The sequence below is a fragment of the Echeneis naucrates genome, chromosome 20 (assembly GCF_900963305.1).
Source record: "Echeneis naucrates chromosome 20, fEcheNa1.1, whole genome shotgun sequence".
Classification (NCBI taxonomy): domain Eukaryota; kingdom Metazoa; phylum Chordata; class Actinopteri; order Carangiformes; family Echeneidae; genus Echeneis; species Echeneis naucrates.
Window position 1 is genome coordinate 10,308,854 of NC_042530.1, and position 26,929 is coordinate 10,335,782.

General features: G+C 41.4%; 3 protein-coding genes across 5 annotated transcripts; all 3 read right to left on the reverse strand.

The window, feature by feature from the left end:
* Nucleotides 1–933: 933 nt before the first annotated feature.
* On the reverse strand, nt 934–7,329 carry LOC115060638 (retinol dehydrogenase 12). Of its 2 annotated transcripts, XM_029528614.1 has the most exons (7): nt 7,226–7,329; nt 6,606–6,718; nt 4,255–4,410; nt 4,056–4,160; nt 2,959–3,168; nt 2,007–2,199; nt 934–1,839 (listed from the first exon to the last, which is right to left on the reverse strand). In XM_029528614.1, the coding sequence occupies exons 1-7, from the start codon at nt 7,234–7,236 to the stop codon at nt 1,737–1,739; spliced, it is 891 nt and encodes a 296-aa protein (XP_029384474.1). In that variant the 5' UTR covers nt 7,237–7,329; the 3' UTR covers nt 934–1,736. The 2 variants fall into 2 exon arrangements, with proteins under 2 accessions (XP_029384474.1, XP_029384475.1); XM_029528615.1 differs by lacking the exons at nt 6,606–6,718; nt 7,226–7,329 and adding an exon at nt 4,928–5,031.
* A 532-nt stretch (nt 7,330–7,861) lies between these two features.
* LOC115061359 (retinol dehydrogenase 12) lies at nt 7,862–10,203 on the reverse strand. Its single transcript, XM_029529668.1, has 6 exons — nt 10,056–10,203; nt 9,518–9,673; nt 9,310–9,414; nt 8,899–9,108; nt 8,205–8,397; nt 7,862–7,964 (listed from the first exon to the last, which is right to left on the reverse strand). Exons 1-6 carry the CDS (start codon nt 10,201–10,203, stop codon nt 7,862–7,864), a joined length of 915 nt encoding a protein of 304 aa, XP_029385528.1.
* A 1,728-nt stretch (nt 10,204–11,931) lies between these two features.
* Nucleotides 11,932–25,184, reverse strand: tnfrsf11a (tumor necrosis factor receptor superfamily, member 11a, NFKB activator). Of its 2 annotated transcripts, XM_029529589.1 has the most exons (11): nt 24,863–25,184; nt 19,986–20,064; nt 19,321–19,446; nt 19,004–19,150; nt 18,821–18,911; nt 18,400–18,476; nt 18,044–18,145; nt 17,696–17,745; nt 16,630–17,557; nt 16,201–16,269; nt 11,932–13,577 (listed from the first exon to the last, which is right to left on the reverse strand). In XM_029529589.1, the coding sequence occupies exons 1-11, from the start codon at nt 24,935–24,937 to the stop codon at nt 13,294–13,296; spliced, it is 2,028 nt and encodes a 675-aa protein (XP_029385449.1). In that variant the 5' UTR covers nt 24,938–25,184; the 3' UTR covers nt 11,932–13,293. The 2 variants fall into 2 exon arrangements, with proteins under 2 accessions (XP_029385449.1, XP_029385450.1); XM_029529590.1 differs by lacking the exon at nt 16,201–16,269 and having other exon boundaries at nt 24,863–25,183.
* Nucleotides 25,185–26,929: the final 1,745 nt, after the last annotated feature.

Consider the following 26,929-nt stretch of genomic DNA (forward strand, 5'->3'; position numbering starts at 1 on the left):
TATCTGGGTCCACTTCAACTGATTGTTTGATACCAAAATCTGACTGTAAAAACTACTCAATGTCAAAACCTGAACTTACATTTCACTTTTTTCATTTTTTTGTTAATTTTCAACAGTGTTTTCATTAAATGCAAACTGTTTTATTTTTTGTAAGGTGGTAAGTAGGCCAGGAAACGGATAAGCAGTTGAAGATGAATGAACAAATTAGTTAGTAGGTCAAGACATTTTACCATGTTTGTGTTATTACAAACATTCAAATAAAACTGGCTGCTAAGTTCAGAGCACCTTTCTGAAAACTGCATACCACATTCCTTTGGTCTTAACTACTCCCTTGTGATTTAGATTAATATACAGTCCTTAACATGTCTCTTTCATTTTCTCTTTGTCTTTTTTCTTCATTATTTTTATTTCCATAGTAACCAACAATGCTCAACCATATGGAGAGTAACGGTCACGTTCAGCGAAGTCTATATTCTGCAGTCAGGATTATTCTACATACTGTTTTACATTCATGATTGGGGCAACAATCAATCAGTAAATAATACCAAAGAGCATGATGTTTGTGGCAGCAGGGTTTCACCTGATGTACTTTTGTCAGTTGTCACAATAAAAAGGCAATGAAGTAAGTTGTGCTAAATTTCAGCCATCTGCTTGGGTGGCACTGGCTAAAACGTTAAGACCCTCAATTCCACAGTTATTAATAGACCAACTTTACCTAATCTCTTCTAACTCTCAAAGACAAAACTCAAAGTAGTATCACGTTACTGCATTTGAAAAGGTCAAGCTGGCAGCTTAGAAAATGCCAAGATTGCCTGCATACAATCAGGACTCACATACTGGGAGCTGCAACTTTTACAGTCTAGTCACAAACAAGCAGACCCATGCAGTGTTTTTTCAGTCCAATGGGTTTATTTTTTATAGTAAGTACATGCTGCCACATTAAAATATTCCCAATGTCAGGCCCTTTGCTAAAACCTCAGCATGCTGACACATGACCACATTAAGATTATAACCATATGCAACTGCATAGTGGTTCATTTATCACCTATTAATAGCAAAGTAATTTGAAAATGTAAATTACATACAACAGAGCAATTGAATGGAACATTTCAGTGGAGATAAACAAAATTAGACAAAGGTTTACAGATCAGTGAAATAATAAGTGCTGTCAACCATGAATAGACAGCAATTTATTCAAACGTTACGCTGCTGAAGAACTTTTAGGAGCTCATACGGTTCAGGCTTCTCAACAATGCCAAAAACTGCCTCATGTGGGAGAGACTTTCAGTTGGTCATCAAAAACAAGACCATGCTGGCTAATGCATTTAAGATAATAATCTGCACTACAAATACAAAAAACCAAACAGAGAACAACAACATCAGTCAGTAAATGCACAGTAGAAAGAGCTCAAACTATTCAAAATAACTTTTTTTAAAATTCTATAAAAAGCCTACGGGAGGAAAACATCATGCAATCATGTTTAATGAATTCAATTGGACTCAACTTTTCATCTAGACAAAGCATTCTTCTAAACATTTATCACATAAAGGAACTGCTGGTGGTGTTGCTGTGATGTTTTGGACTATATTATACATGGAGTGATAATAATTCATAAAATACATATTTTCACAAAAACAACAGAAAGCGCCTATAAAAGTGCTAACAGTGCTGTTATTAAGATGATATACATACATAGCATACATTGTCCTTGATGGCACGGTCCATTTTCCACTTTTCATTGCCAGGTGATTCCTAACATATTGCAAGTGATTTCCCACAGTTGCTGGGCCAGGTCATCATCAGAGGCAGTCCGAGAGCACCTTGCAGGGGCGCAGTCACTGAACAAACAAACAGAGAGAGAGCGACCATTACGTACACTGTTATATAAAGAAATCAAGTCCACTCCCAGCTATGAAGCAGTCTATCATTTTAGTTATTCAGCAGCATGGAGCCAGCCCTCTGAGAGCGCTCGCCCATTGAAAGTTGGCTAAAATACCATGTGTACCTGAAGTACCCTCCACTCTGGCTCTCCAGGCCTGCCTCCACAGCACAGTAAATGGTGGTCTGCGCTCCCTCCACCGTTGTCTTGGTGAAAATCCTGAAAATCTTCACTGCCACCTGGATACACTGGTGTTGGTGCCTCCACAGGTCAGACTGCACCACCCCCGGGTGCAGAGAGAACACGCTCACCCCGGTGCCTGGAATATATGTACAGTCACCTCCACACCTACACGCATGCTATATATTCATGTTAACACCCACAAGCAAGTAGGAAACTGTTATTCATACATGCCTATTCTGATGGGTTTTTTTTGTTTCTGTGGTTTTTTCTTACCCACATTACTGTTCAAATGTAATTTTTCAATGCAATGTATTTTCCTTTTTTCCTTTTAAATATCAAATTCTGCTCTTTTGAGATTTGATAGCTGTTCTACAGATTTTAATTCTTTAATTCTTTTCAATTAGGCAAGGAAAAAAAAAAACAGTGCAGTGAGACACCTAAATGAATTTGGTGAAAAGCTGATCCATTTTTCATTCATGTAAAAGCTTACTTCCTCAGAATAAAAACGACAGTTGAATAAAGACGAGTACTTATGTAAGCCATTCAGTGTGAAAGTAGAGGGAGGAATGAACTTGCTTACATTAGTCTTTTCTTATGTAAAACCGAATACAATGTTGTGTTTTTCTGAATCGTCTCATTCCATCCACTGTGGAAAGAAATTCTCCCAGTTTCTTCATTCTCCTAGCAAGAAGCACACAAACATGTTCACATGCTTGTGTGAACGCTTTGAATGTTTTTGAGTTTTGAATTAAAGGGGTTCTGGATCCTGAGATGAGGTGGTCATGATTGTTTACACTGATGCAGCTTTCCCTCCCTGTGTCTTCTTCCATTGGCTATTTAACAGAAGCTAAACTTACAGCATTATTGACATGAAAACTTGACCTTGTCACGTCACCTTGTAATCGTTTGGCAAGAGAGCGTGCAAACAGGACGTTAGCCAGCTTGCTCTGTCCATAAGCCTTCATGGTATCATAACTCCGCTCACTGTTGATGTCATCCAGCCGAAGGCCTGTCCAGGTGTGAGCTACTGACGCCACAACAACAATCCGGGCCGGAGCTGAATGCTTGATGAGGTCCAGCAGCAGGTAAGTCAACAGGACGTGACCTAAGGTGAGGCAGGCACACACATTCAGACTCTCCCAGGCCACCTTAACAAATCTCACACAAATTTGCAACAAAGCATACGTCTCCTGTCTGTCACAGGGCAGACATATAGAGACGAGCAGCCCCTCACCAAAAATAAAAGGTCCGAAAACTGTTCACCACTTGAGGTTGGCTCCAAAAGTCAAATGTATTAAAATGTCACACCAGAAAAAATAAAAAAATCAGAGATCATTTTGCTGAAATTCACCTCACCTTTTTACATTTTGCAGAGGCTTCAAGTCATATAGAACTGAGGGCACTGCCGCCAACAGGTGAATGGATTTTTCAGACAAATATCAGACAAGTAAGATGACTTCTGTGGTGAACAAAAATCAAGGTATGCAAAATTCTGTTTTTCAGGGTGGAAGGAAACTTGGTTTCCTTGCAATTGTTCTACTTCCCCCTTTTCCTGTTGGGCCCACCGGAGGTGATCATTATACAGCATATATATTTATGTATAACGGATGTTTATGAATGTACAGCTAACTATTTATGTACTGTGTGTGTGCACCCATATCTGTGTGGCAGACTGTCTGAGCACACAATGTCCCTGTGGCTGATAAAAATACCACCGAGGCAACATTTGGAGGTAAACCAGGAGAACACTGTCAGCTTGAGGAATACAGTAACTTTGGTTTATTTTCCTGCTGATATGTAAGTCAGCTTCATCGTACAGCTTGTTAATAAGCTCTGAAAAACATTCCAAAAGATTACTCATGATGTTGCAAAAATTACTCCAAAGTAGTTTTAAATCCCTCTTTTATTCATTAAGCTGACAAACATTGCAGCCAACTAAAAGTACTTACAGACAGATTCTCACAAAAATGACAAATCGTGGCGTAGACTTACCTAAATGATTGACGCCTAACTGAAGTTCAAAACCATCTGCGGTCTTGGAGTATGGACACATCATAACACCCGCATTGTTTATGAGAATATTTAGTTGTTTCTCCTCTGAAAAGAATATTTGGACACACACAGTTGTTGAACAGTGAATAATGAAAAGAATGTGTCTGATCAATGAAACTATCGGCGGTCGGTTACCTACCTTTAATAATTAGTTCAGCAAATGCTCTGATGGACTTGGTGTCAGACAGATCCAGTTTCCTGATGACAACGTTCTCATTTCCTGTGTCTTCCAAGATGTCCCTCCGAGCTTCCTCTGCCCTCTCCAGGTCTCTGCACGCCATGATGATGCGTGCTCCTAAAAAATGATTATAATGATTCATTTCACTGTGCACAATCGGTTCGACTCGGTTAAGTACAGCACTTTAAATTTGGTTTCCCCAGCCATAAAGAGTTGACATTATCACTTCGGGTTCTAAATTTTGTGCTTGGCAAGTTTTTTTCCAAGGTTTCTGAGGAACAGAAACTCTGAACCTACACGCAAATCCTTATATTTAGTTCGCTTGCTCTCTGATGCATGCTGGTTAATCTCCCTCACGACCCCAACTTAAAGTAAACAAGCAAATCATGCACATACGGATTGGTGTATATATAGATAATCTCTCTATGCGTCTAAATTATTTCATGACAAATTTCAGGACAAGGAGAATCAGTAGCCATTTCATTATACATTAACTCCACTGTGATGTATTGAGGTTAATATTCTACACAGAGGAGTTCTAAATCCTTCAAAGTTCCCAACTCAAAACTACAATAACTTTGCTGATTTGCAGGCATAGAGAGAAACGTAGATCAATTAAGGAGAAAATACCTACATCTCACAGAGTATTTCTGATAATCCTCTCATTTTCTAAACTGTCATTCAGCCTCTCATTTAGCCAACTGCTCTGCTCACATGAACACAAGACCCTCTCAACTGTGTCTTCTCATTCGCCTGTGACGCAAAACACGCTGCATTCTCCTTAATGAGCCCAGAAATGGGCTTTGAGTACACATGCACACACACACACACACACACACACACACACACACACACACACACACACACACACACACACACACACACATCCTCTTCCTCCTCCTCCACCCACCAGGAGCACACAGACATACAAAATAGCTGTTGTGCCCAGCAATTATGGAAGCAGAGAGCCATTAATCAGTTGGAGTGCGGTGTTGGTATCCCATCACAGCGTCTTTGTTTCTCCCCCACCACTCCCACGTGAGAAAACCCAATTGTTCCTGCATCTCCCGGGTAGCCAAGTTCACTCAATTAGATAAGACAGTACACAAACAGAGAGCTAGGAGGTCTATACTGAGTCAAGTCAAAGATCATCCGGCAGATGATTACGCACTGTTATGCACACATTAATGATGTTTGTATGCAAAAAAATGGCAAAATGCAAATGACAGCTTAAGTTCAGCCTGATTGTTTCTCTCTATTCAGACTCACTAATATGTAATTATGGCACCACTCCCTTATTCCACTTTTCAAACATTGAACTTTTGCCATCTGAATTGGATGAATAATATACAGATTTTACTTTTCCAAAATGGTAAATGCAGCTTTTAATGAGAGTCATAATTAAACAAATAAATGATTAGATGGCTGGTAGGATGCAGCGCTCAGAGCAGCAACTGTCTCGTAACAATCACTGAAAAGATAATCATGTTGCAATCATATTATTGCATAATCCTGTTTACTGAAAGGTGATGCTGTGATTCAATTGAATATTTTCCTGAAACAAGGACTGAGTCACATTTCCTCCCCTCCTGCTCATTTTTATGCCTTTCTGTCAAAAATGATCTTTTTTGCATTACACACTGCAGTAGACACAAATTATTGAAAATTATATATCAATTCAGTCAGAAAATAAATGAAAATCAAAGTGTATAATTATTATTGAAAAAATGAGGTTGATGTCATGCTGAGCCTTTAAAGTGCAGATGAATGAACAAACTGAATCACATATGAAGAACCACTTTTTATATTGCCCACTGAGTGTGTGTGTGCGTGCGTATGTCTCTGTCCTCAGCCTGCGTGTGTGTGTGTCTGGGATTGTGTGAGCACACCCTCCCATCTCTCTTTGTTGCCTGTCTGGCTGTGGAGTGAAGCAGACCCTCACAATGCTCCCTCTGTCCCCTCGATGCCTCGTCTGTTTTTCATTGCTGCCATTTGTCTTTCTCATGAATTTGTGTGTTAAGCAGGATCCTCTTTTCAATTTCTTCCAAATCTGCCTTTGGTCTTGGAGTATGTCTGACATACTGTGGGTATGAAATCACTCAAACGGCCTCATATTCTTGACATCAAACATAAAGAGTCACACTGAATGAGCAAGTATGTAAATAGGATTAAACCGGACTGGGATGGAGGTCTGGGGGCAGAAGGTGCAGTTAAGGATCAAACTTCATAAAACCAGTCAAGTATTAAGTGCTCTTAATTCCACTGAAAAAATGGACTGAGTAAGTCCCATTTCGAAAGACACCATGCTGTACCTCTTCTGGCCAGATCTCTGGCAGTTTCTTTGCCTATTCCAGTGTTGGCTCCAGTGATGATCACTGTTTTCCCATCAAGCCTCTCCTGAGACGACCAGCGGTTACAGCACACACTGGTGAAAAAAAGACACAACAATTAACACAAAGAAATACCTGAATCACAGAACACACCAGAAAGTTCAATTTATTCATGTACAGGAAAACTTTCATTCACTATTACATATGTTTTATTCACGATCCTGAATCCTCATGGAATTTCCCACAAAAGTTAAAAGATGTGGAAATAAACCAAGAAAAAAAAATGACTCCTCCACCATAACATACATTTTGGTGACATCAGAGAACACCTCGGTGTATCCTGTACATCCATTTCATTTCATATATCACACACACACACACACACACACACACACGTATGCTCCTTGATAGTGACTGATTGTGGTCTGTAAAGGCTGCTCCTGCAAAAGGTGCACCAATCAAATCATTTACAGGCAAAGAAAAAGCTTTTTATACAACTATAATCTACTGAATGTGGCAGCTCGGTGGAGCGTAATCCCCTTTACATGTCTCACATTCCTGTAACCATATCCAGCACCTCATCTCTGCCGTTTCTCCCCTACCTGCACGGCATCCTTCCTGGGGAGCGAAAACAGAAAGAATCCACCTCGGGACTTCAGCAAGGGATGAAGACAGCACCTCCTTCGGCTCTCTGCGCAGTTCATCAAGTAGTTTTTTTGGTTTGCTCTGTCTGCCCAGCCCGCAGCGTTTGTCAACACAACATCAGCGCTGGGCCAATCAGGAGCCTGCTGACGCGTAATTGATTTCCAAATTCCACTGGAGCTCTCTGACACTCCCCAGCGACAGATATGACATCAGATCAGCACAGATGGGTGTAAAAGTTTTAGGGAAGTTTATTCAGCAACAAATCTGAAATCTATCCCGCATGCTTTTATTGTGATAAGAATAAGAAACAGCTTCCTGCCCCCCCACAAACTCCACCCCCAGACAATTAGGTGAATCAGCTGTGCACTGATATCAGAGAGGGGGAAAGAAAAGCACTCGGGAATATGAGTGATGTATTTTTTTATTAGCAGTCAAATGCTGATGATTCGCTCTGCGTGTTTAACCCTTTATGGTTTCCTGCTGACCTGCAACACACACATTCCACAAGTCTAACAACAACGTCTGTTGCCGCTAGGGCTCATGATTATTGATTCAGAGTACATAGAGGAGCAGAGTGGAGTCTGGGTGGAGGTTTATCTCCAGCAGATGCCCAGCAGGTGGCAGCTCACAGCCCATAACTTCAGGGCTGTGCCATCATCTTGACCTGCCCTGCAGCTCTGAGAGCTCCTGCAGTTGCTGCAATGAAAGGAAAGGAGGGGGAAATGGGAAAATACACTTTCTGTCTCCTTCGTCTGTTTCACATTTAGGTTCTCTTGAAATTTAACATGGTTTGTTTCAATCAGTGCTCCTGTGTTGTGACTGGTATGGAGTTAATGGTGGAAATGAATGATGGCCTACGTGGATGCTCTTGGCCTGCTTTGTGCTCTTCTTGGTGGTTTGTTTAGTGCTGTCCCTGCTACAGGACTTCATACTGACCTGTAGTAGCCTCCATTGAGCAGCTGGTTCTCAGGAGTGACGGTGCAGTAGATGGCAGTGCTGGCTCCCTCTGCTGGGGTCCTGACCAGAAAGCTGAAGTATTTGCTTATATCCAGTAGGGGACGCCTTAAGTGCCGGGTTATTTCAGTGTTCACTATCCCGGGGTCCACTGCGTACGCCGTCACACCAAGAACTGGAGGGAAAGGGCCAGATGCAGGAACAAGACTGCTTAATGTGGATTCCACTTTCTCACAGCACACATTCTTCTCTGTCCCTTGAAAGATGGCCCTTCAAAACAGATATGGCGTGGTGCAGGCAGGAAGAGTGAAATATATTGACTCAATACCAGAATCCGTCATTTAATAATCTTGGCCACATATCATTGTTGATTCTAATCACTTACAAGAAACATACTTAACAGAAACTGTAGCTCTTTTGAAATCAATAAATGGACTGACAAACAAAGTGTGTCAAGTCAAATGTGGAGTAATTCCTCAAAATCTAAAAATCATGTTTCTCCATGCTCTGCTTCTCGCCCAGAGCAGTTGTGGTTGAAGCATGAGACTCTCACACTGGCAGCAGATGCAGATCCATTTTTTATGCACAGCGAGAGAGACAGGGAGGCACAGAAAGAGGCATACAGGCAAACACACTTAATCCTGTTCTCTCCCTCTGTCACAGACAAACGGCCTACCCTCGGTCCTCTTGGCCAGCTCTCTGGTGAACAGGATGTTGGCCAGCTTGCTCTGCGCGTAGGCCTTGACAGGGTGATAGCTCTTCGCACCGCTGAGGTCATCAAACTGGATCTTGCCCAGGGCGTGAGCTGCAGACGACAAGTTGATCACTCGGGACGGGGCTGAGTGCTTCAGCAAATCCAGCAGCAGAAAGGTCAGGAAGAAATGACCTGAGTAAGCAGAAAGTTGGGCAGGTGGAGCAAAAGAAAAGATGGTGGTAGGACACAGAGGGAGCAAAATATGAAGTGGGAGGCAGATAAGTAACTTATAAGTAACTTGAACAAGAAATACACAAACTCCTAAAATATTGACTAACTATTCAAGAGGCCCTTGTGACCGCCCTGCCTTGCAGCAATGTTTTCATCTCCTACCCAAGTGATTGACTCCAAACTGCATCTCAAATCCATCGGCTGTTGTTGCATAAGAACACATGGCCATGCCTGCGTTGTTAATCAGGTAGTGAAGAGCTTTTTCAGCTGCAGAACACAATATTTGTTTACCATTCAACAGTCAAACTACAGTGGAGATTTTCTGATATAGCCGATAATTTATGTGAATGTGTGTGTGTGTGCCACCCACTATTGTAGATGTTCTCAGCAAACAGGCAGATCGATTTGGTGTCAGCCAGATCCAGTTGCCTGGCGACTACCTTGGCTCCCTTCACCTCCCTCAAGATATCAGAAGCAGCTTGCTCTCCTCTCGCCATGCTTCTGCACGCCAAAATCACCCGTGCACCTAAACACATTCACACCTTTCAGTGATGAGAGTGAAGAGCATGTACACGCATGTTGAAATCTGAGCACAGTAAGTCAGTGTTGTGGTAACTTTTAAACGTCTGTTTAAGTGTAAGTCTGTGAGTTCATGTGGCGGCACTCTCCGCTCTTATATGTTTTTAGCTGTCTTTTATTAAAACCACCACTGACCTCATCGCATCCAACACTTTCATAGTCAAGTCACTTCTTTTTATTTGTTATTCTTGCATAAACTTGTTAGGCCTCAACTATTTTTCAAACAGGTAATCTGAGTCACCCCATTAAAATTTGCCAGTAACACTAAGAGTATAAGTCATCATGGCACTCATTATTCTGTCTTTAAATGTGAAGATCTGGTTGCTTGCCTCTGCTGGCCAGGTCTTTAGCGATCGCTTTTCCAATTCCAGTGTTTGCTCCCGTTACTATTGCTGTTTTTCCCTCCAGATTCACATCCGAAGAGCAGTTATTGATAAACAGAGCCCTAAGTAAAGAGATGTCAAGGTAGAATAGCATTTTATTAAAAAGAAAAAAAAATCAAGAGAGAATATTCTTTGTTTAACATCACAGTAACTAAAACACCATGTTTTACTTTTACTGTCTGTCAGAATATGTCAGAAACAATATCCTTTAATCTTATTCCCCAACAAGCTTTTAGTTTGTTTGCTGTAGTCCTGAAATTACAACTATTACTGCTTTATTCGAAAATGGAGGGAAGAATTTCTACTTTTATCAACATTGTATCGGATGATGAAATTCCTTACCTGATTGCTTGCATTTTTAAAGATGCTTCCTCAAGACTCAAGTGCAGAGATATGAAACCAAGCACAAAAATAAGCGAGTGAGAAAGAATCCCAGTTTTATTTGATGGTTTAGGTCGCAGTGGGAAGTCCTCATTAGATACAAATCTCCTTCTGTTGGTGGTGTATGATTGCACTAATCAATTTTTAAATGCTTCGAAGGAAGCAATCACATGGCATGAGATGCAATCAATAAGTCAAAATCACAAGGGAATGTATTCACAAATCTATACTGTTCCAAACTCTTAAAAGTAGAAAAGTCATTACCAAAAATATCAGTCCACTAAAAACACCATTAAAAATCTTAGCTGGCTAAAATTAGTTTATATTTCCAAAATTGCTGTTACTGATGTATAACGGCATAATTCTTAAGATAATTCTTATCTTCTGGGTCAGCTCAAAATTCATCATCACATCTCGCAAGCAGAATTAGTATCTGTGAAGTAACTGGAAACTGTTCTCCAAATGAAAAAAGGATCACCATTGAAAAGTAATCACTTTTGGCTGTTGTGGTGCTCATGCAGCTGAAATTTAAAACCTGGATCCACAGGTGAGGCGACTGTAATTTCAGCATTTCACCACTATGGACTTCCTGGTGCTTTCCACAGGAAGGTCTAACTTGTCACCTGCATTTATTTGAGGCTGTTATCCTAATTAGACTTCCACGGTTACATCCTTCAGAGTATGAAAGCTGAAACTGGAATATCACTCAAGAAAACTCCCTTTGGAAACTGAAATGGCCATATCTGCTTTAGATGTGCTGTCATCCTAATGCATAGGGTGCATAGGGTGGGGGGGTGTAGCATCAGGCAGTGGTTTATAATTTCATACATATTTTCATTCAAATGTGGCTGTTTTCACACATGGACAGCTGGAAAAAAAGAGTGATGAAATCATTAAAACCTACAATCAGGTTCTGTGTTGGCTGGTGAGCCAGATCTCATGTAAACCATGTGAAAGCTAGTCATAACTTCCTGTTTTCACCAACAACCATAAAACAGACTGAGACAAAAATGCCTGCGCACACACAAACATATATATATCACACACACACACACACACTCACCCATATATGTATATATATATATGGCACAAACACACATACATATATATACATATATATATATACATAAACATACTCTTGCTGACCCAAACCAGGTCTAAATGAATGCTGCCAGATCCTCTCATGTGGTCTTTCTGTGACGCTAGCTGGTCTGACTTCTAGATTAGTTTCTCCTCACAGCTGCTCACCATCCCTGAGCCTGATGAAAGGCTGCCTGTCTGTCTTTCTGTCAACACAGGGACAAAGACAAAGAGACCTTACCACATGTGTAATTAGCATTTCTTCACAGAGATTGTAGATCAGATAAATGACTTTTTCATTGTAATTTGCTGATCCCAAAATAGGACAGTTGACAGAGAGAAACCACAGAGGGCAGAGATCCTGGAAGGATTAGATGCAAAACATATTTAATTTCAATCCCATCATCCTTTCATTCATTCATTTCAATACATTTGATTGATATGTACATAATTGGTGTAAGTCTGCATACATATGATGAATTGAGCTGAACAGTCTACTTCCAAGAAAATGTGTTTGAGCTCTAATTGACTTCACACATCCACACCACAAATCCAATGAGAGGCACACAAAACACAAAAGCAATAGCCATTCTTTTTACCCTAATACAGCTTGCTTTTTTTTCCTTTTTAAATATATACAAACATTGATTAAAAGATGAATCTTCTGAAATATTATTTTGAAAATTTATTTTTAAACACAATATTACAAACAGGCTGATATTTTACTTTTCTTCATTGATTTGCACATTAAAATATAATAAACCAAAACAAACCAGTAATAAAATAGCTTATCAAATGCACAGCATTTTCTTTCAGACATGAACTGCACCCATGGTGCAATAACAAGAGATTTGAAGAAGTCTACAAACAGGATAAACAAACACTGTACCAGCACTGGATTTCTCTCTTACGGTAAAATAACTTTTGGGAGATGCTGCAAATCTGAAGAAAGGCAAAACTTGTCATTATTTTTCTTCCTTTTCAATATTTGGCTCTAGTCTGCCAGAGTTCAATGTAGAGAGTAGATTAAGTTTTCCTCCATGAAAATATTTACTTTCATGGCAAAGACATGTGAGAGCAAAGACAATTATTTCCACATGGTGGATATTTTGTTATGTTAGAAAACTGCTGAATCATCCAAATGTCAAATTTAGAATTGTTGAAATGTGGAAATCTTAAGACTTTAACCTGGACTCTCAAAAAATGAAAGGTGGAAAATATAAAATGTAGCAAGTCCTTTATTGTATCAAGACCCAGCTGCAATTTCAATACGGCCGTAAAAACATCACGTTCTTCCAGGCTGAACTCTAGTTCTACATCCAGTTCCCAGCAAAATTCCCCATCACTGTCTGGTATGGAGGGAGTTTCCATTTGTAAAAGACTGCAGCTCCTCATTGGAAACTGAAAAAAGGCACATCAGAGATGCCAGAGGCAACGCTTGTTGACTAAAGTATGAAATGAGACAAGTTACACTGGATTATCTTCCCAAAAAAAGAAGAGGGCACAGACTGGTAGCTTCACATTGCTAAAAGCTGCTTGCTCAGTCGACTGATTGAGCAGCCTTTTTTCCCAGCTCTAATCTGGGAAGCTGATATGGTTGTATTATAAAGCGATGTAACCAACAGATGTGATAAGAGATCATTTTCACAATGTCTTTCTGATAGATATTGAGATGATCTGGACTGAAGAAAAAAACAAACAAACACAAAAATAAAGTCTCTTATCACTTCCTCATTGGCCGCTCCTCCACCATTTCTTGGATTGGCAGTGTTTCGTCTTGAGATGTGATGTGGGAGATGGAATCCCCCTGTGACCTCAGGCTGTTTTGGAAAAAGGGAAGCGTCTCATTGGCCTCTTCCTGGACGGGGCTTCCAAAAGCATCGTCCTGCCCTGCCCCCTCGCTGCCCACAGATGTTTGGCTGACGTAGACAACAATGACGTCGCCACTGAAGTTCATCACCTGACCGCTGGAGATGAAGGTTGTGTTGTGGCTGCCCGACACCTGACCTGAACAGGGAGAGAGAGGGTGTGAGAGGTTGGGAAAGGCTGAGAAAGGGGGCACTATTTATCAGTATTTGTCAGGTAGATATATTTTTTTGCATTTCTAGGACAGAAAATTAAGTAAAGTATCTTTCAAATGTCCAATTGCGACGGTAATCTTAGTATCCAGCTACGTGTTCACCATTTCCTCTGTCCAAAATGGAAAATTTAGAGACCTTTTAATGTCAGCGGTTACAGCTTGACTGGTATTATTTTCACCTTTTCAGTCCGGAGACACTGACTGCAGCAGAAACTGCCAAGAGTTGACTCTGAGTACATTAGCAGGTGTTTATATGTCTGTGGACAGATTTTATACCTGAGTAAAATCACAACTGTGCAAAATACAGCCACAACACTTAACTCATGTGCAGTTGAGATGGAAATGGGAAACTGTGTACTCATAGGTTGGAACATCAACAATGACACGTGTGATGCTGAATGCTGGACAGTTTGTGGCTGGGAAATGTGTAGAAAATTAACATATTGGGTTTGGTTGTGTAAGACCCTGCCTGCCATCCTACACACAATCAGAGCTTCCCCTCTTTATGAAATACGTGAAGAAGGGACTAAATCTTGGCTAACCTCAGATGACAAATAGAAAGTGGGCGTTATGACCATGCAGGGCGACCACAGACAGGCCGCAGTTACATAGATTGCCATATCATATCCTTTTTGCCGTATTTGTTTCAGAGCATCCAGCACTTTTGTATGAGAAACTCAAGACCTGCAAAAACAAGCCATTTGTCAAGGGTTCAGGGTTTTACAGACCTGGCCGAAAAAAGTCAATAAAGTGTTGTTCCACTTTTCCTAACCTTTACTCTGTCCAAGAACATGTTTTTTTCCAGACACAAACTGTAACTGTTGTATCATCTTGCCTGTACTGGCGGTTCCTGCCTCAAAATCATTTGTGCAAACTTGTCCTGTTATACTGACATCCATGTACTGTTCAGATGTGGACTTGTGCCAGCCAGGTAAATTATTAAATAAAGTGTGCCTTTTTGTTTTGTAAGCCATGCTCTGCCACATTAAGCCTCTGGTTCCTTTTCAATGCGGCTGCCTGTCTGACTTTCCAGCCAACACAACAAGCCAACGCTTCATGACTCACAGCTGATGTCTCATTTATTCACACATACAGTGTGTGTGCATGCACATAATTGGAGATAATGTAAGCAAAAAGGTTCAAGCAAACATTTTTACACCTACACGCGCACAAGATCTGAAAAGCACACAAAGTTTTAGAAAGTTGCAAAGACAGACAAACACACGTTCACAGAGAGTGTGTCTGTGTTCCCCATCTGAGAGCCTTTCCCGGAATACAAGTCTGAGAGGTCTCGCTTCAAACTATGTCATTTCACCACAGCTTTGAAAACAAAGCTCTGTGGAATCTGTTTGGACTCTTCTGTTTATCCTATCTTAATACCAAGCTGATTTTTATGGATAACCAACAATTCTCAGTTTTTCACAAAGGGGCACATTTGAATTTCAGCCCACTGGAGATCTTCTACACCGTTTTCTTCAAAAACTTGCTGGTTTCCTCTGGTCAGCCTCCAGCTTAATTCCTCAACCCGCAGGATTAATGAGCCGTCTTGACGTGCCCTTGAACACAGACTCAAAAATTATATGTGAAAAATATAAATATTTCAGTTGGACAGGTGACCCTCAATGAACTTTTAAATAGCATGAGCGGGAAGTCCACTTAATCAACTGCCATTACTGCATGATGGGAAATGGTGTTCCTTTTAAGCCAGCAAATCTGTAATTAAAGTACTCAACTGCCAGCAAGGGTCCAAAATGTCTTCACAACTTTGTGTGTGTGTTTGTGTAAGTGTGTTTTTGTTGGGTGGGCAGGCTTATAAAAGTATTACTCAAGCTGCACACATCTTGCTTCAATTAAAGCTGTGGTCACTTTGCGCAACCCAATGGAACTCTGGGTAAACAGGAGCTTTGTAGATGGCATTCACACACAGATGCACACTCACACACACTTAACGCTGTAAGTTAGTGTGTGTGGTTCTGACGGTTCATTTGCTCATCACACATGCACACACACATTATTCCTGCTTCCTGTGTGGTCTCCCAAACTCAAGGTTCGGCTGTCAATATCGGGTTTAATATAACATGTTTCTTGGAAACACACAAACTTCTCATTCTTCTGCTGAAACCAATCTTCTGTTCTAAGTTGTGTTCAGCGTGTTCACCTAATGATACCCCAGTCCGAGCAAACCGCGGACTCGATCAGACTGTTCTGATAATCCTGCTTTTATAACTAACCATAACCACTTGGTGGCTGAGGCACAATGCAGAAAAATGTTTCCAGGATTTTTTGCCTTGGCAGCATGTAATGGCCTCTGTGAGAACAATACAAGCTCGACTGCATGACAGTAAAACTTTCCATTAAAACCAACATAAATTTCGATGTGTTATTGTTGGTGGCTGGACCCACCTACCCTGCGGAAACAGAGCACTGTTATGTAGTATATCAAATCATGTATGGGTATGCCCCTGTGGCATTACAGCGGGGACTGCCTACACAAACAGAGAACACAGAGTCCACCTGGCAAACACCACTGTGCATACAGTCTTCATTTACCTTGTTGAGCGGCTATAGCATCTATGTCAGGCTGAAAATAGCCCAACTGTCTGGGAATGGATGCCAATTCTGCCATAGAAAAATATTAACGTCACATATATTATGTTGTAAGAATAATACTTCTTTTATATAAAAAAATCCTGGCAACAATTCTGAGATCAGACTTGAAGTTTTAAAATCATTATTATAATTATCATTATCATTAAGAAAAAGTATGCCATCATTTTAATTCGTGAAAATATTCCTACTCAGCAATATATATATCTTTGCTTTTTGCTTTTGATTTTTTATGCTTTTGTGGGGTTTTTTTTCTGAAAAAATTAAAATGTGGACTTAGTATTTCTAATTGTGTACAGTTTTTTCTTTCTGGCAGTAATGGCCTTTTATTTAAGCCAATTATATTTCTTGGAGTTTTAAAATTTCACGCACCTGAGGTAAGAGTTGGTTCTGCCAGCTGGCTGTGGAGGCTCTCAGGTGAGCACTGCAGTTCCGACTCCCCAGAGGAGAGCTTGTTTCCGCTGCCGTTCTCCCAGGAAAGCTCCTGGCTCTGCTCCACGCTGGAGGCCTCGGGGGACTTGTCCAGGTAGAGATCTCCATCAGATGAGGAAGTCATCAAGGGGCTGACTGAGGCCATCCCAGAGGTTGTACTAGTCTCTGTTGAGGTGGAGTCCATGCTCGCCAGTCTATATATTTCCTCCTGGTTTTCCTGCGACCCATCAGTCAGGTAAGGTTTGAACTCTGACACCAGAGTCTGGGACAACGGCAGGCAGAGTTCAGGAGGTGGACTGGATGGAGGTGCAGCAGAGGGAGTGTGAAGGAGTGGAGGTGAATGAGAGACAAGAGATGAAGCTGCTGTTTCACTCTTACACAAAACTATCTTCTCTGGAGCTCCATCAGCCTTTTCTGTCCCATTGTCCGGCTTTACACTCTCATTCTTCTCTTCTATCCCACTCTCCTCTCCATCTAGCCCCCCACATGAGCAGGTTCCTGGGGTCCCGGGGTAGACAGCTTGGCTACAGTCCTCGTTCTCCCCGACTTCCAGGGGTTCACGAATGGGAATGACACACACACAAGAACCTGCCAGAAGAGGAGACACACTCACAACCTCCTCTTCTGAGACCTCCTCTGGTTCTCCAGACCTCTCACCCTGATCCTCTGTCGCTGTAGTCGCTGCGGCTCCTTTGCTCTCTGTCATTTCCCCAGTGAATGGCAATGAGACCTTGACATCAGGAGCAGAGGTGGGGGTTGGGCACGAGGTCTCGTCTGTGGGGTTGTTTGGTGCCTGGCAGATGAGTTTGGTTGTCTCACATGGTGTAGATTTGGGACCCGCACTATGGTAAAGAGGGGCCAAAGTCTCCTAGAGAAAAGAAAGGAATGGAAATGCAAATAACTACATTTTTAAAATATATATATTATTCTTGGTTTTTATGTGTTACATTTAGAGTAAACGCAAGAAACTTGTGCGACAAAAAATGGAAATGAAATAATACTTTACCTGCTGGATCCTAGTCCTCTTCAGATTCTGAACACAGGATCGCAGATTAACTAGACAAATAAATAGCATATTGTACTTTACTTTTTGATTTATAGTGAAGATTTTTGGCAAAGAGGTTGTTGAGGACAACTTCAAGAGCAAAAAATGCAAAAGAAAAGCTTATGTTTGTGTATACTACAGTGTATTATTAGTGTGATTACATGAATAGTTCAAACTGTGCAACTGTCATCATTCATCTGTGTCAGTACGTGTCTGATTTGTTTTAATGCTACAAACTCTTCCCTTGAAAAGAGCAACAGTAAGACATCTAAAGGAGAACGTCAAGCTTAACTCAAGGCTGTAACTTACCAGAGAGTAACTTCAGTTTGTCTTTGTAGCAGAAGAGCAGCAGAATGAGGAGACACAGCACAGTAATGACTGACAGAACCGACACTATGAGCCAGGAGGGCGCTGCACATGCAAGACAGATACGTTCACAGTTCACTTTTGTACTCAACATCAATAGTCAGTCAAGATGTCTGTCAAAGAAATCTGAAAATTAAATCAGATATGAGCTTTCTCTTTTTCCCTCTTTGTCTTTGGCCCATTTTACCCTTTAAGTATCTATTAAAATCCCTTTCATTACTTTAAATTAAACCTGTTTTAAATATAAATTAAATATATTTGTATGGTGACGGTGTGAACTGAACAGATCCACGTCTTACCGGAAACAGGTGGTCCACACATCGCATTGGCCTGAGCAGTGCCAGGACGTTTCTCGCTCCTGCCCTCAGCCTTACAACTGTGAGATAATTACAAAATCACAGTGAGTGACGATGTATAAGTTCAGCGTAATACACATCTCCACCAATGGATGGATCTGTGATGATGGAGAGAGAGATAGGGACAGGTTAAGTAAAAAATTCGAATCTCTCTCCCTCCCTCTCTCCAACATCATCATCATCGTCATCACAGATCTGGCCAGCAGTGGAAGCTGGTGTCTGGTCCAGGGTTCCAGAGGAAGTGGTGAGCACATTAGTCATAGCAGCTGGCTGCTGATGAGGAGATACCAGATGCATTTTCCCTCAAAAACATTCCAGGAGATAAAATGTGTTTATGAACGTGTGTGTACGAGCATACGCTTACTTTGTCCACTGCTTGCATTGTTCGCCATTATTGCCATCCGAGTAGAAGCCGCTCTTGCATGGAACACAGACCTTCCTTCCATTAGTAGACCCTGAAATTAACAGCATATCTAATATGTTATCTAAAGGTGACAGCTCTCTGTACCATGATATGTATTAAGTGTATTTACTACTTTTTTCTTACCATGATCCACCTCAAGGCCATATCCAGCACTGCAGGTGGGAATCTTCTCGCAGTACTCACAGTTGATGGGATAACACTGGAGGTGGGGAAGACAGCGGCATGGCTCCTCTGACACAAAGTTTTCAGGCCGCTCTAGAAAGCCCTTAACTGGGGGAGGGAAAGAGGAAACGTTTTAGGGCAAATGAAAGGAATAATAATGCGAGTTACACTTAAAACCCCACTCAACAAGCTGACGCTGGGTGTTGCCTCAACCTGAGGATGCGTTGTTGAGGCACAAAATACCCTTTCAACTTTTGGTTAAAGGTTATATAACTCACATGGGTCACAGAACTTCTGCTGGAGGCAGTGTTTCTCATCAGTCCAGCCGGGCTGATATTCATCACGATTACATTTAATACATTTAGTCGGCGAGGAATCAGTGCAGTCAGAATACACACGAAAGCCTAAGAGGTGAGACAAGAGGTAGATTGAGGGTAGAGACAGATTAATTTAACAACCCAGACATAATCACAGTGACCACTAAGTGTTTGATGGAAGACGGGAGACGATAATAAAAATGAAGTCTGTGTGTATGTGTGTGTGTGAGAGCGAGAGAGTGAGTCAAAGGAGCATTTAAAGGCAAATGTTCTGCTTGTAGACTTCCCTTTTTTAATTTAGCAGCTTTGTGAATGGGGATCTATTTTTTCCATTGACTAAACCAGATACGCAAAATGGTGAAAATTCCCTTTTGTTTTTACGTTTATCTGTGTGAACTAGTTTTACAATTTTCGTGGGGCCCACTATACCCATGGGACCATAAGGCTGGTTTTCATAAATGTAAATGGTCAGCTGAGGGTTAGGGTACTGCTGAAGCCTGGAATAAGGGCAGGCACTCGGGTTTAATAGCTAAGGTCAGCGTATGGGGCAAAAGAACATATTACATCAATGATGCGTCCAATGGAGTAAAACCAGGATGTGTTTGTGTGTTTATGTGCTTTATTACCTGGTTCACACTTCTTGCAGCATCTCGAACCTTTCCAATAATGTGTCTCATCACACTGCAGAGTTTTACAGACTGCGTGCTAAAAAAGAAGACATGAAAGAACTTTTGTTATTTTGCGTGAGTTTAGTTTTTCACTTGGCTGTGTGTATGCTGCAGAAAACGGCCCGGCACTGTTTTTACAGCACACTTTTACAGAAAAGATGGCGAAATATCAAATATCATTTCATAAAGTTTATCTCTATATACTGTGACTGGACCATCAATTTTCCATCACCGCCTCACAGTTGTCCTTAGCGCGTGCCAAAGTACGTAATGGCCATCTTTCTGCTTCTTAAACTCATCTTTGAAATCCACACGTTATATTTTCAGATGGCGGTGAGTAATGAGAGGAAGAGGATGGTTAAAAGATTTCCAAGACATGGCCAGAAATTCTTTCCACCCTCTCAGAAGCACCTGACCACAGCACTGCACAGGCTCCAAACCAGCAAACCAAACCCCCATAGTACCCAATTACATCAGGAGAACCAACTGGAATTAAATGGAATCAGCTCCGGTTTGCTCAGAATTACTGTAATAAACACTTGGCTCCTCGTCCTCATTGGCTAGCTGTTAAAATGTATTAAGTTTATAATGTTTTATATTTTTTATACCTACTATATCTATTGTAACCCGTCGAAAAACACCAAAGGTACTTCCTTGTATGTGATTCTGACTCTGATACCATGATTTCAACATGATGACAAATTGCTCTACTTGCTCTACTTGTAAGTTATGTAAACAATGAGAACAGACAAAAGACATTTCAAAGAGTCAGTCTCCTGTTGTAGTTTGCTGTTCTGCCAAGAGTTCTACTGTCACTCAACATTAGCATGGAGTACCGGGGCTCGTGCTGCAGTCAAACATCTGGGAACTCTGGCAAAGAGGGCAACCACGGTAAGGGCCAAGGTAATTTAGGGCAGGCTCACATGCTGTCAGCGTGCATACAGTACACACCCACCGGCCACACCGAATGAAGGACTGGTGAACTCCTCGTCACATTGCTGAATTTGAGAATCTGGCTGTTATGACAGAAATGGTGCCAAAGCCACACTGTCTATATATATGTAGAAAAATACAACCTATAGGACTGACTGCACTCTGACCCCCAGCCCACCCCTTTTTTTTTTACATTGAGTGCAACTGACAGCCTCATTTATGTAGGAAATTATTATGTACTGTTTTAGTCAGACTGTAATTCATACAGTGAAAAGACGCTGCTACTGCGCCTCCAGTAACATGAAATGGGACATTTCCATCCAGCAGCAACATTAAGAAACAGCACATTTTAAATTAGCTGCTTGTCATCACACACAGCATCTCTATTTCTCTCTATTTTCTTTCCCATGGTGCATCTGTGTGGCTGTAACTCACAGCAACTCCATTAAGAGACACAGAGCACTTGTTTACCTCAACTATGATTGAACTTCCTGAATGAGAAGAGTCGCCCTGAAAGCAGCCTTTACTGTATATTCAGCAATTAAAAATGTTGCTTTGAAAATTTCATCTGACTTTTCCCCCACATTTTGAGCAAACAGAGCAAGAAACCTTTCTTTTATTTACATCATGCGTTTCCTGATTCATACAACAAAAGTGGAGGAACCAGTCCGTTTTTTTTTTTCGTGGCATCGGGTCAAATTTAAAGATGAACTATGATATTTGTTTAAATTTGGGAAAAAAAAGACGTTGCCACTTCCTTGTTATTTCTTTCCCTCTCGTTTTCACCCCGCCAAATTAAAAACTGTTCAGCCTCAGTATGTGTCTCCGGAGCCCCGGGCAAAAACAGCACAAACTGAATACTGGCAAGAGTTTAATTATCTCTACTTCTTGCACATCAGCAACTCTTTGTTTTACAATCCAACCAGAGGAATAATGGTACGCAGCACTCATAGCTCAGACCACAACACTAATGAGGACCATGTGTGGCAGCAGACACGAGTGACAGAAGTAAGAAAGGTTCCCACTGGCTGCAAAGTGATGGATGGATGCATGAGTGGACGGACGGACGGACGGACAGACGGACAGACTGAGCCCAAGTGCACAGGAAGCCAGAAGAATGCTGGGAACTGTGTTTTTGTTACCGCCATCTAAACATTGGGTCCGAGTTATGTTTTGACACACTAAATATATATGTAAGAGGAAAAGAGCTGATCCACCCCATATGATTATAGGTTATTACACCGGTCAAGATAGAACATCTAACCTCAAAGCTAACTTTATCAGCTACACGTACTCAAACATTAAGTTATGTTTGAAAGTATCTGACTGAAGTGAAAAGGTGAGACGGGGAGGGGAGTGTGGAAATAGTTAAAGAACTGGTCCACTGCTCTTCAGGAAAAGACCTTTCCAAACCAGTTTCCTTGCTGTTTTACTTATATTTAAAAATCCATTAGCATTGGTGTGATCCTATCAAACAGGAATATGACACAGAAATTATTCTATTTACTGTCAGAGGAGGAGAGAATTTGCATAACGGCTACAGCACCCACTGGCAAAGGGCCCAGATAAGCAGAGTGTAACTCGTAGGCCTCCAGGGGTTTTAGCCATCCATGATAAGGTGCTGTAAAAGCAGATTGCACAATTGAATCTTTGTATAATGCTTCCACTTAGAAGTTATTCTTTAATGGCCATAAAAAAAATCTCTTTGATGTCTCACCTGCAAAAATTGTGATTTATTTTTTACTTTTTTCTCCCCATACTTTACTGATAAATGACATAAAAATTGTTCAAAACATCTGAACAGCTGAAATACTGTATGAGATGTTACTTAAATAATATTGCACATTGCATTTATTTGGCACTTTACATAGTCTGCACTAATAAACTGTTACTACCCAGAACAAACAAAAACATATTTTACACTTGCAGCAGGAGCAGAGACTTTAGTTAGAGAGAGAGTTGTTAGAGCTTTAGGACTAAAACATTAGCTGGATGAAATAAAGACACTGTGGGTGAGTATAAATTCATAAAAATCACAATTTAAAGAGCCTCACCTCAAGGATTATTCTTAGCAGGAAAGAAGGGATACTGTAAAATAATGTAAGCAAGTCACTTGACAACTATAATCCGTATCAATAGTTTTAAATTGGCAGAGTCTAATCTGGGTGTGTTACATATTACAGGCCATTATAATCCCTCCTCCTCCTTCCACACAAAGCTCTATTGTCATTACAAGGCTGTGTGTTTTATCAATCAGTCAAACGTCTGTTTGGACCTGCTGCCCTGAGGTAATGTTGTGTTATTGCGCAAGTTGAGTGAGACAAAACACTCACTATTGACATGGGTGGATGGACGTATATACAGAAGTTTGAAAAAGTTTGAAAAAGTTTGAAAAAATGACACACTATGACACACACTATATATATATATATATATATATATATATATATATATATGTGTGTGTGTGTGTGTTAAAAAAAAAAAAAAAAAAAAGAAGCCTAAAAATAGTGCGCGACAGTTGATGGCGGTGACAGAATGATAGGTAAACGGATGCTGTCAAAGCTTGTTAATAAAAAGTGCAGAAGCCATGCAGATATGCACAATAAGAGCTCAGCTTAGTCATGATATATTGACTTTTAAGCTTTCAACATCTTGAAGTAATTTTCTATTGCTCAATCATGCAGACCATTTGAAATGAAATTGGAATGGTTTGGATGAAGCGGTTAAAAACCAGAAAAAATGAAAGGAATTTCTTGCAGACAGTGCGAGTGAGTAATGGTGAGCAGCAATTAAAGCTGGTGGTTTAACCTTGTACCAGGTTATAAGATTGTATAGCTTTTGTACAGTCAGATCTATAATCCTAAAATGTAGTCTAGAGATCACTTCCTTCCTTCTTTCCATACACTGATTTATTTTCATATCTGAACATGCTCGCTGTTGTTACCACTGCTTGAAAAGCTGTGACTTGCATTTTGTTGCAGAAAAACATCTTTGGTCTGTGCCGTTACCCCAGCTTGGACAAGAAGCAGTCCCCCTTCCTTAAGCATCAGCTCTTTCAACATATTTTGGAGAAGCAGAGAAGGAAAACAGAGAAGAAAGCGGATCTGTTCCAGTCAAAGTCATAACGACGCCGGCTCACAGTAATACAGACAAACAGGCAGTGATAGATCACTGGTGCCCAACAGACCCACCAACGCAACCACATCTTATAAACTGCTCCACCTGGACAGAATTAGCTGCTTGGGCTAAATAACAACATGGACAACATCATGTTATGGGCCATTCACTTTTGTTTTTTATGATAAACTCAAATTTCAGACATGATGTGGCCTGATTACTTCAATTGGGCAGATTTGAATGGTTGCCCTTGAGGTATGGCACTGATACAGTCCTGCTGAGTGGAAACAAGCAGTTTGTCCTGAAACGTGAAAGTGAGACATAACACAATCACTTTTTTTGTAATCCTGCCTTGTAGAAGCTAAAAACCACGGGCTGTGCACCTCTGGATCCCGCTGGAGGCCCTTAGTGGCCCCTGAGCCTCATTTTGAGCTCTTCTGTTGCTGCAGGGACAAATGGACTAAATTGGTTTGGTGGGGGCACAACAGCGTCCAGCTGCAAGCAGCATTTTTTGTGGTGAGAACTGGGGAGGTGGACTGGACCCAAACCCAACTGTTTCCAGTCAGTGACCCACTGTAAAAATCCAAACCCCCCCCCCCCCCCCCCCCCTTCACCAGTTCATCCAAACCATCTGACATGTTGGTACATGGTTTATTGTTACACATCTTGTCCATCTACTCAGGAAAAAATCATAACTGTCACTTTTTTTTTGCATTGGACACACAGCACATTATCAATCATATCTACACTAATTACAATTAAAGCAACTGGTGGTGTGTTTTTACCTGTGCGTAAAGAGAGATCAGCACGCATATTATCCAGCCTCGGAATATCCAACTTGTGGAGAAGTCCAGTCTCATCTCTGCGGGAATAATGAAGACTCCTTATGAGGAAAAACCTTTTTCTTTCTCAGCCAAGAAGACGAGCCGTCACCCCCCCGGAGCAGATCCCCTGTCTTTCTTCTCAAAGATCACTTCTTGCGGCGGAGCCTCCAAAGCGTCTCTCAGGACATTCCTGCGCCTTCATTCCCGGCTGGGAAGTTGCAGTTCCCACCTCTCCTCTGCTCTCATCTCTCTCTGAGCCTTCACCCACGCGTTGTGGACAAGCCTGCGTGCAACAGCTTGTAAAAACTGAAGTTGAGTGAGGAGGGGGGTGAGAACTCCTCCCACGTTGTCATATGTATGGCCAGCCCCCCCCTTCCCTCCACACCACCCTTCCACCCAATCCGTTCACTAATCCGTCCCTCAATGGGTGTGTATGCAGTTTTCAGTGATGCAAGATTGTCAGGGTAAAATTAATTTTTAGAAAAGAAATAGTCTGAATGCTTCTGCAGTGACTTTGCAGACAGCAGGATTTATTTTTTGGACAGGTTGTCAGGGGACTCTTCTGGAGAAATAGTCATGATCTCATGCCAGAAATAAATTTAGATATGACCCCACACCAAGAGGCAGGGCATGTGGTCAAATTCCATGATTGCACTTCCTGCATGCGATATTCATCCTGGAAGCATGCAAGCTGATCCGAGCATAAGACCCTGCAGCACATGTCCAGGAACTATTATGACTGTACAATCCATCCAGGTCTATTATTTGCTAGCATACAGCCACCAGGAAGTAGTGCATCTGCTCTGTTGTGTGAGAGGGCGGGAGGGAGAAACAGTTAATTTGCATAGCACCTTAGACCCACTCCCCCCTTGGAAAATCAAGAGGAAAGGTTGCAGGGAATGGAGAAGGCGTCTCCACCAGGTGACAGTTATGCAAATATTGAATTTCATCAGTAGGAGCCGAATGAATAAAAGCAATGTTTCACTGACACGTGAGAGGAGAAGAGGGAAAATATTAAAAAAATGGACTGAGGGACCAAAAATATATATTCAAAAAAGAGTTGTCCAACAAGGCGGCTGCATGGTTTCATGGTTAGTGAGATGCAAGATGTCTCCATGGAAATAAAGGCCCAGATTATCCTGTGTATCCTAAACATAACAACAACCACAACTGACAGCAGTGAATGATTGAAGGAAACTTTTACTCATAAGCAGTTTAATAGCAGAGAAAGTGGAAGAATGATGAAAGTTTTAGGCCAAGTCGTTGAAGGTAATGGGCTCTGTCCTCCCTCTCACTCTCTTCCTGTAAAAACATGCTGAGGGAAGCTGCCTTGTGGCGGGGCCTCTGCAGCCTGCACAGTAGCAATTAAGAGCCAGATGTGACTGTTTTAGCAATAAGAAAACCTCAGCTTAACAGTGAACGCACCCAAATCATTCACACCGAGGCCCTCAGCAGAACTGCTAAATTAAATGGGCACCTTAGAGAAGTCCCTGCGAAGGCTCAGCCCACACACCGAAGGCTGGAATAAAGCTTGTTTTGATGCATACCGATGTAGAGTCACTATAGGCGGACTGCATGCTGGTTTTACAGGCAACATACTTCAAAACAACCTAAATACCAGCTGTGCAGTTCTCTAAAAATGCGGCTTCGGTTGCTTAGCATCACTTACAAAAAAAAAAAAAAAACAAACATTTCATTAAGAGGACCTATACCAGGCATCATATAGACAAAATACACACAAGACACTGAATGGTTTGTGTTAACGTAAGGCATTCGTTGCTCACTCAACAGTAGAGAGCAGCCAGAGTTTTTTGGTACCACCATTTCACACATGAAAAAGAACACAGGGCGGGAAACATGCGCATGGCCCTCAAATGCGCACAGAGCCCAGTGGAATAATTTCATTAAAGTCCAGCCGCCATGTTCCGGTGGTTTTAGGTCTGGATCTGAATTGCTTCTGCTTGCCTTGGAAACAGATGTGACCTGTGAGTCACCCAAGTGACCGATGTGAGTAAGAGCTGCCGCTAC

Coding starts and splice junctions, on each gene's coding strand:
- LOC115060638 (XM_029528614.1), bottom strand. Junction 4,411..6,605: donor CAGAGATCTGGCCAGAAGAG/GTACAGCATGGT, acceptor ATCATTTTTTAG/GAGCACGCATCATCATGGCG. Junction 3,169..4,055: donor GTTAGGCGTCAATCATTTAG/GTAAGTCTACGC, acceptor GCCTCACCTTAG/GTCACGTCCTGTTGACTTAC.
- LOC115061359 (XM_029529668.1), bottom strand. CDS start 10,203: ATGCTATTCTACCTTGACATCTCTTTACTTAGGGCTCTGTTTATCAAT. Junction 8,398..8,898: donor GCTGGCCAAGAGGACCGAGG/GTAGGCCGTTTG, acceptor CTTTCCCTCCAG/TTCTTGGTGTGACGGCGTAC. Junction 7,965..8,204: donor CTCAATGGAGGCTACTACAG/GTCAGTATGAAG, acceptor CTTTCATTGCAG/CAACTGCAGGAGCTCTCAGA.
- tnfrsf11a (XM_029529589.1), bottom strand. CDS start 24,937: ATGAGACTGGACTTCTCCACAAGTTGGATATTCCGAGGCTGGATAATA. Junction 20,065..24,862: donor TGATCTCTCTTTACGCACAG/GTAAAAACACAC, acceptor CTTCTTTTTTAG/CACGCAGTCTGTAAAACTCT. Junction 19,447..19,985: donor CTGCAAGAAGTGTGAACCAG/GTAATAAAGCAC, acceptor CTCACCTCTTAG/GCTTTCGTGTGTATTCTGAC.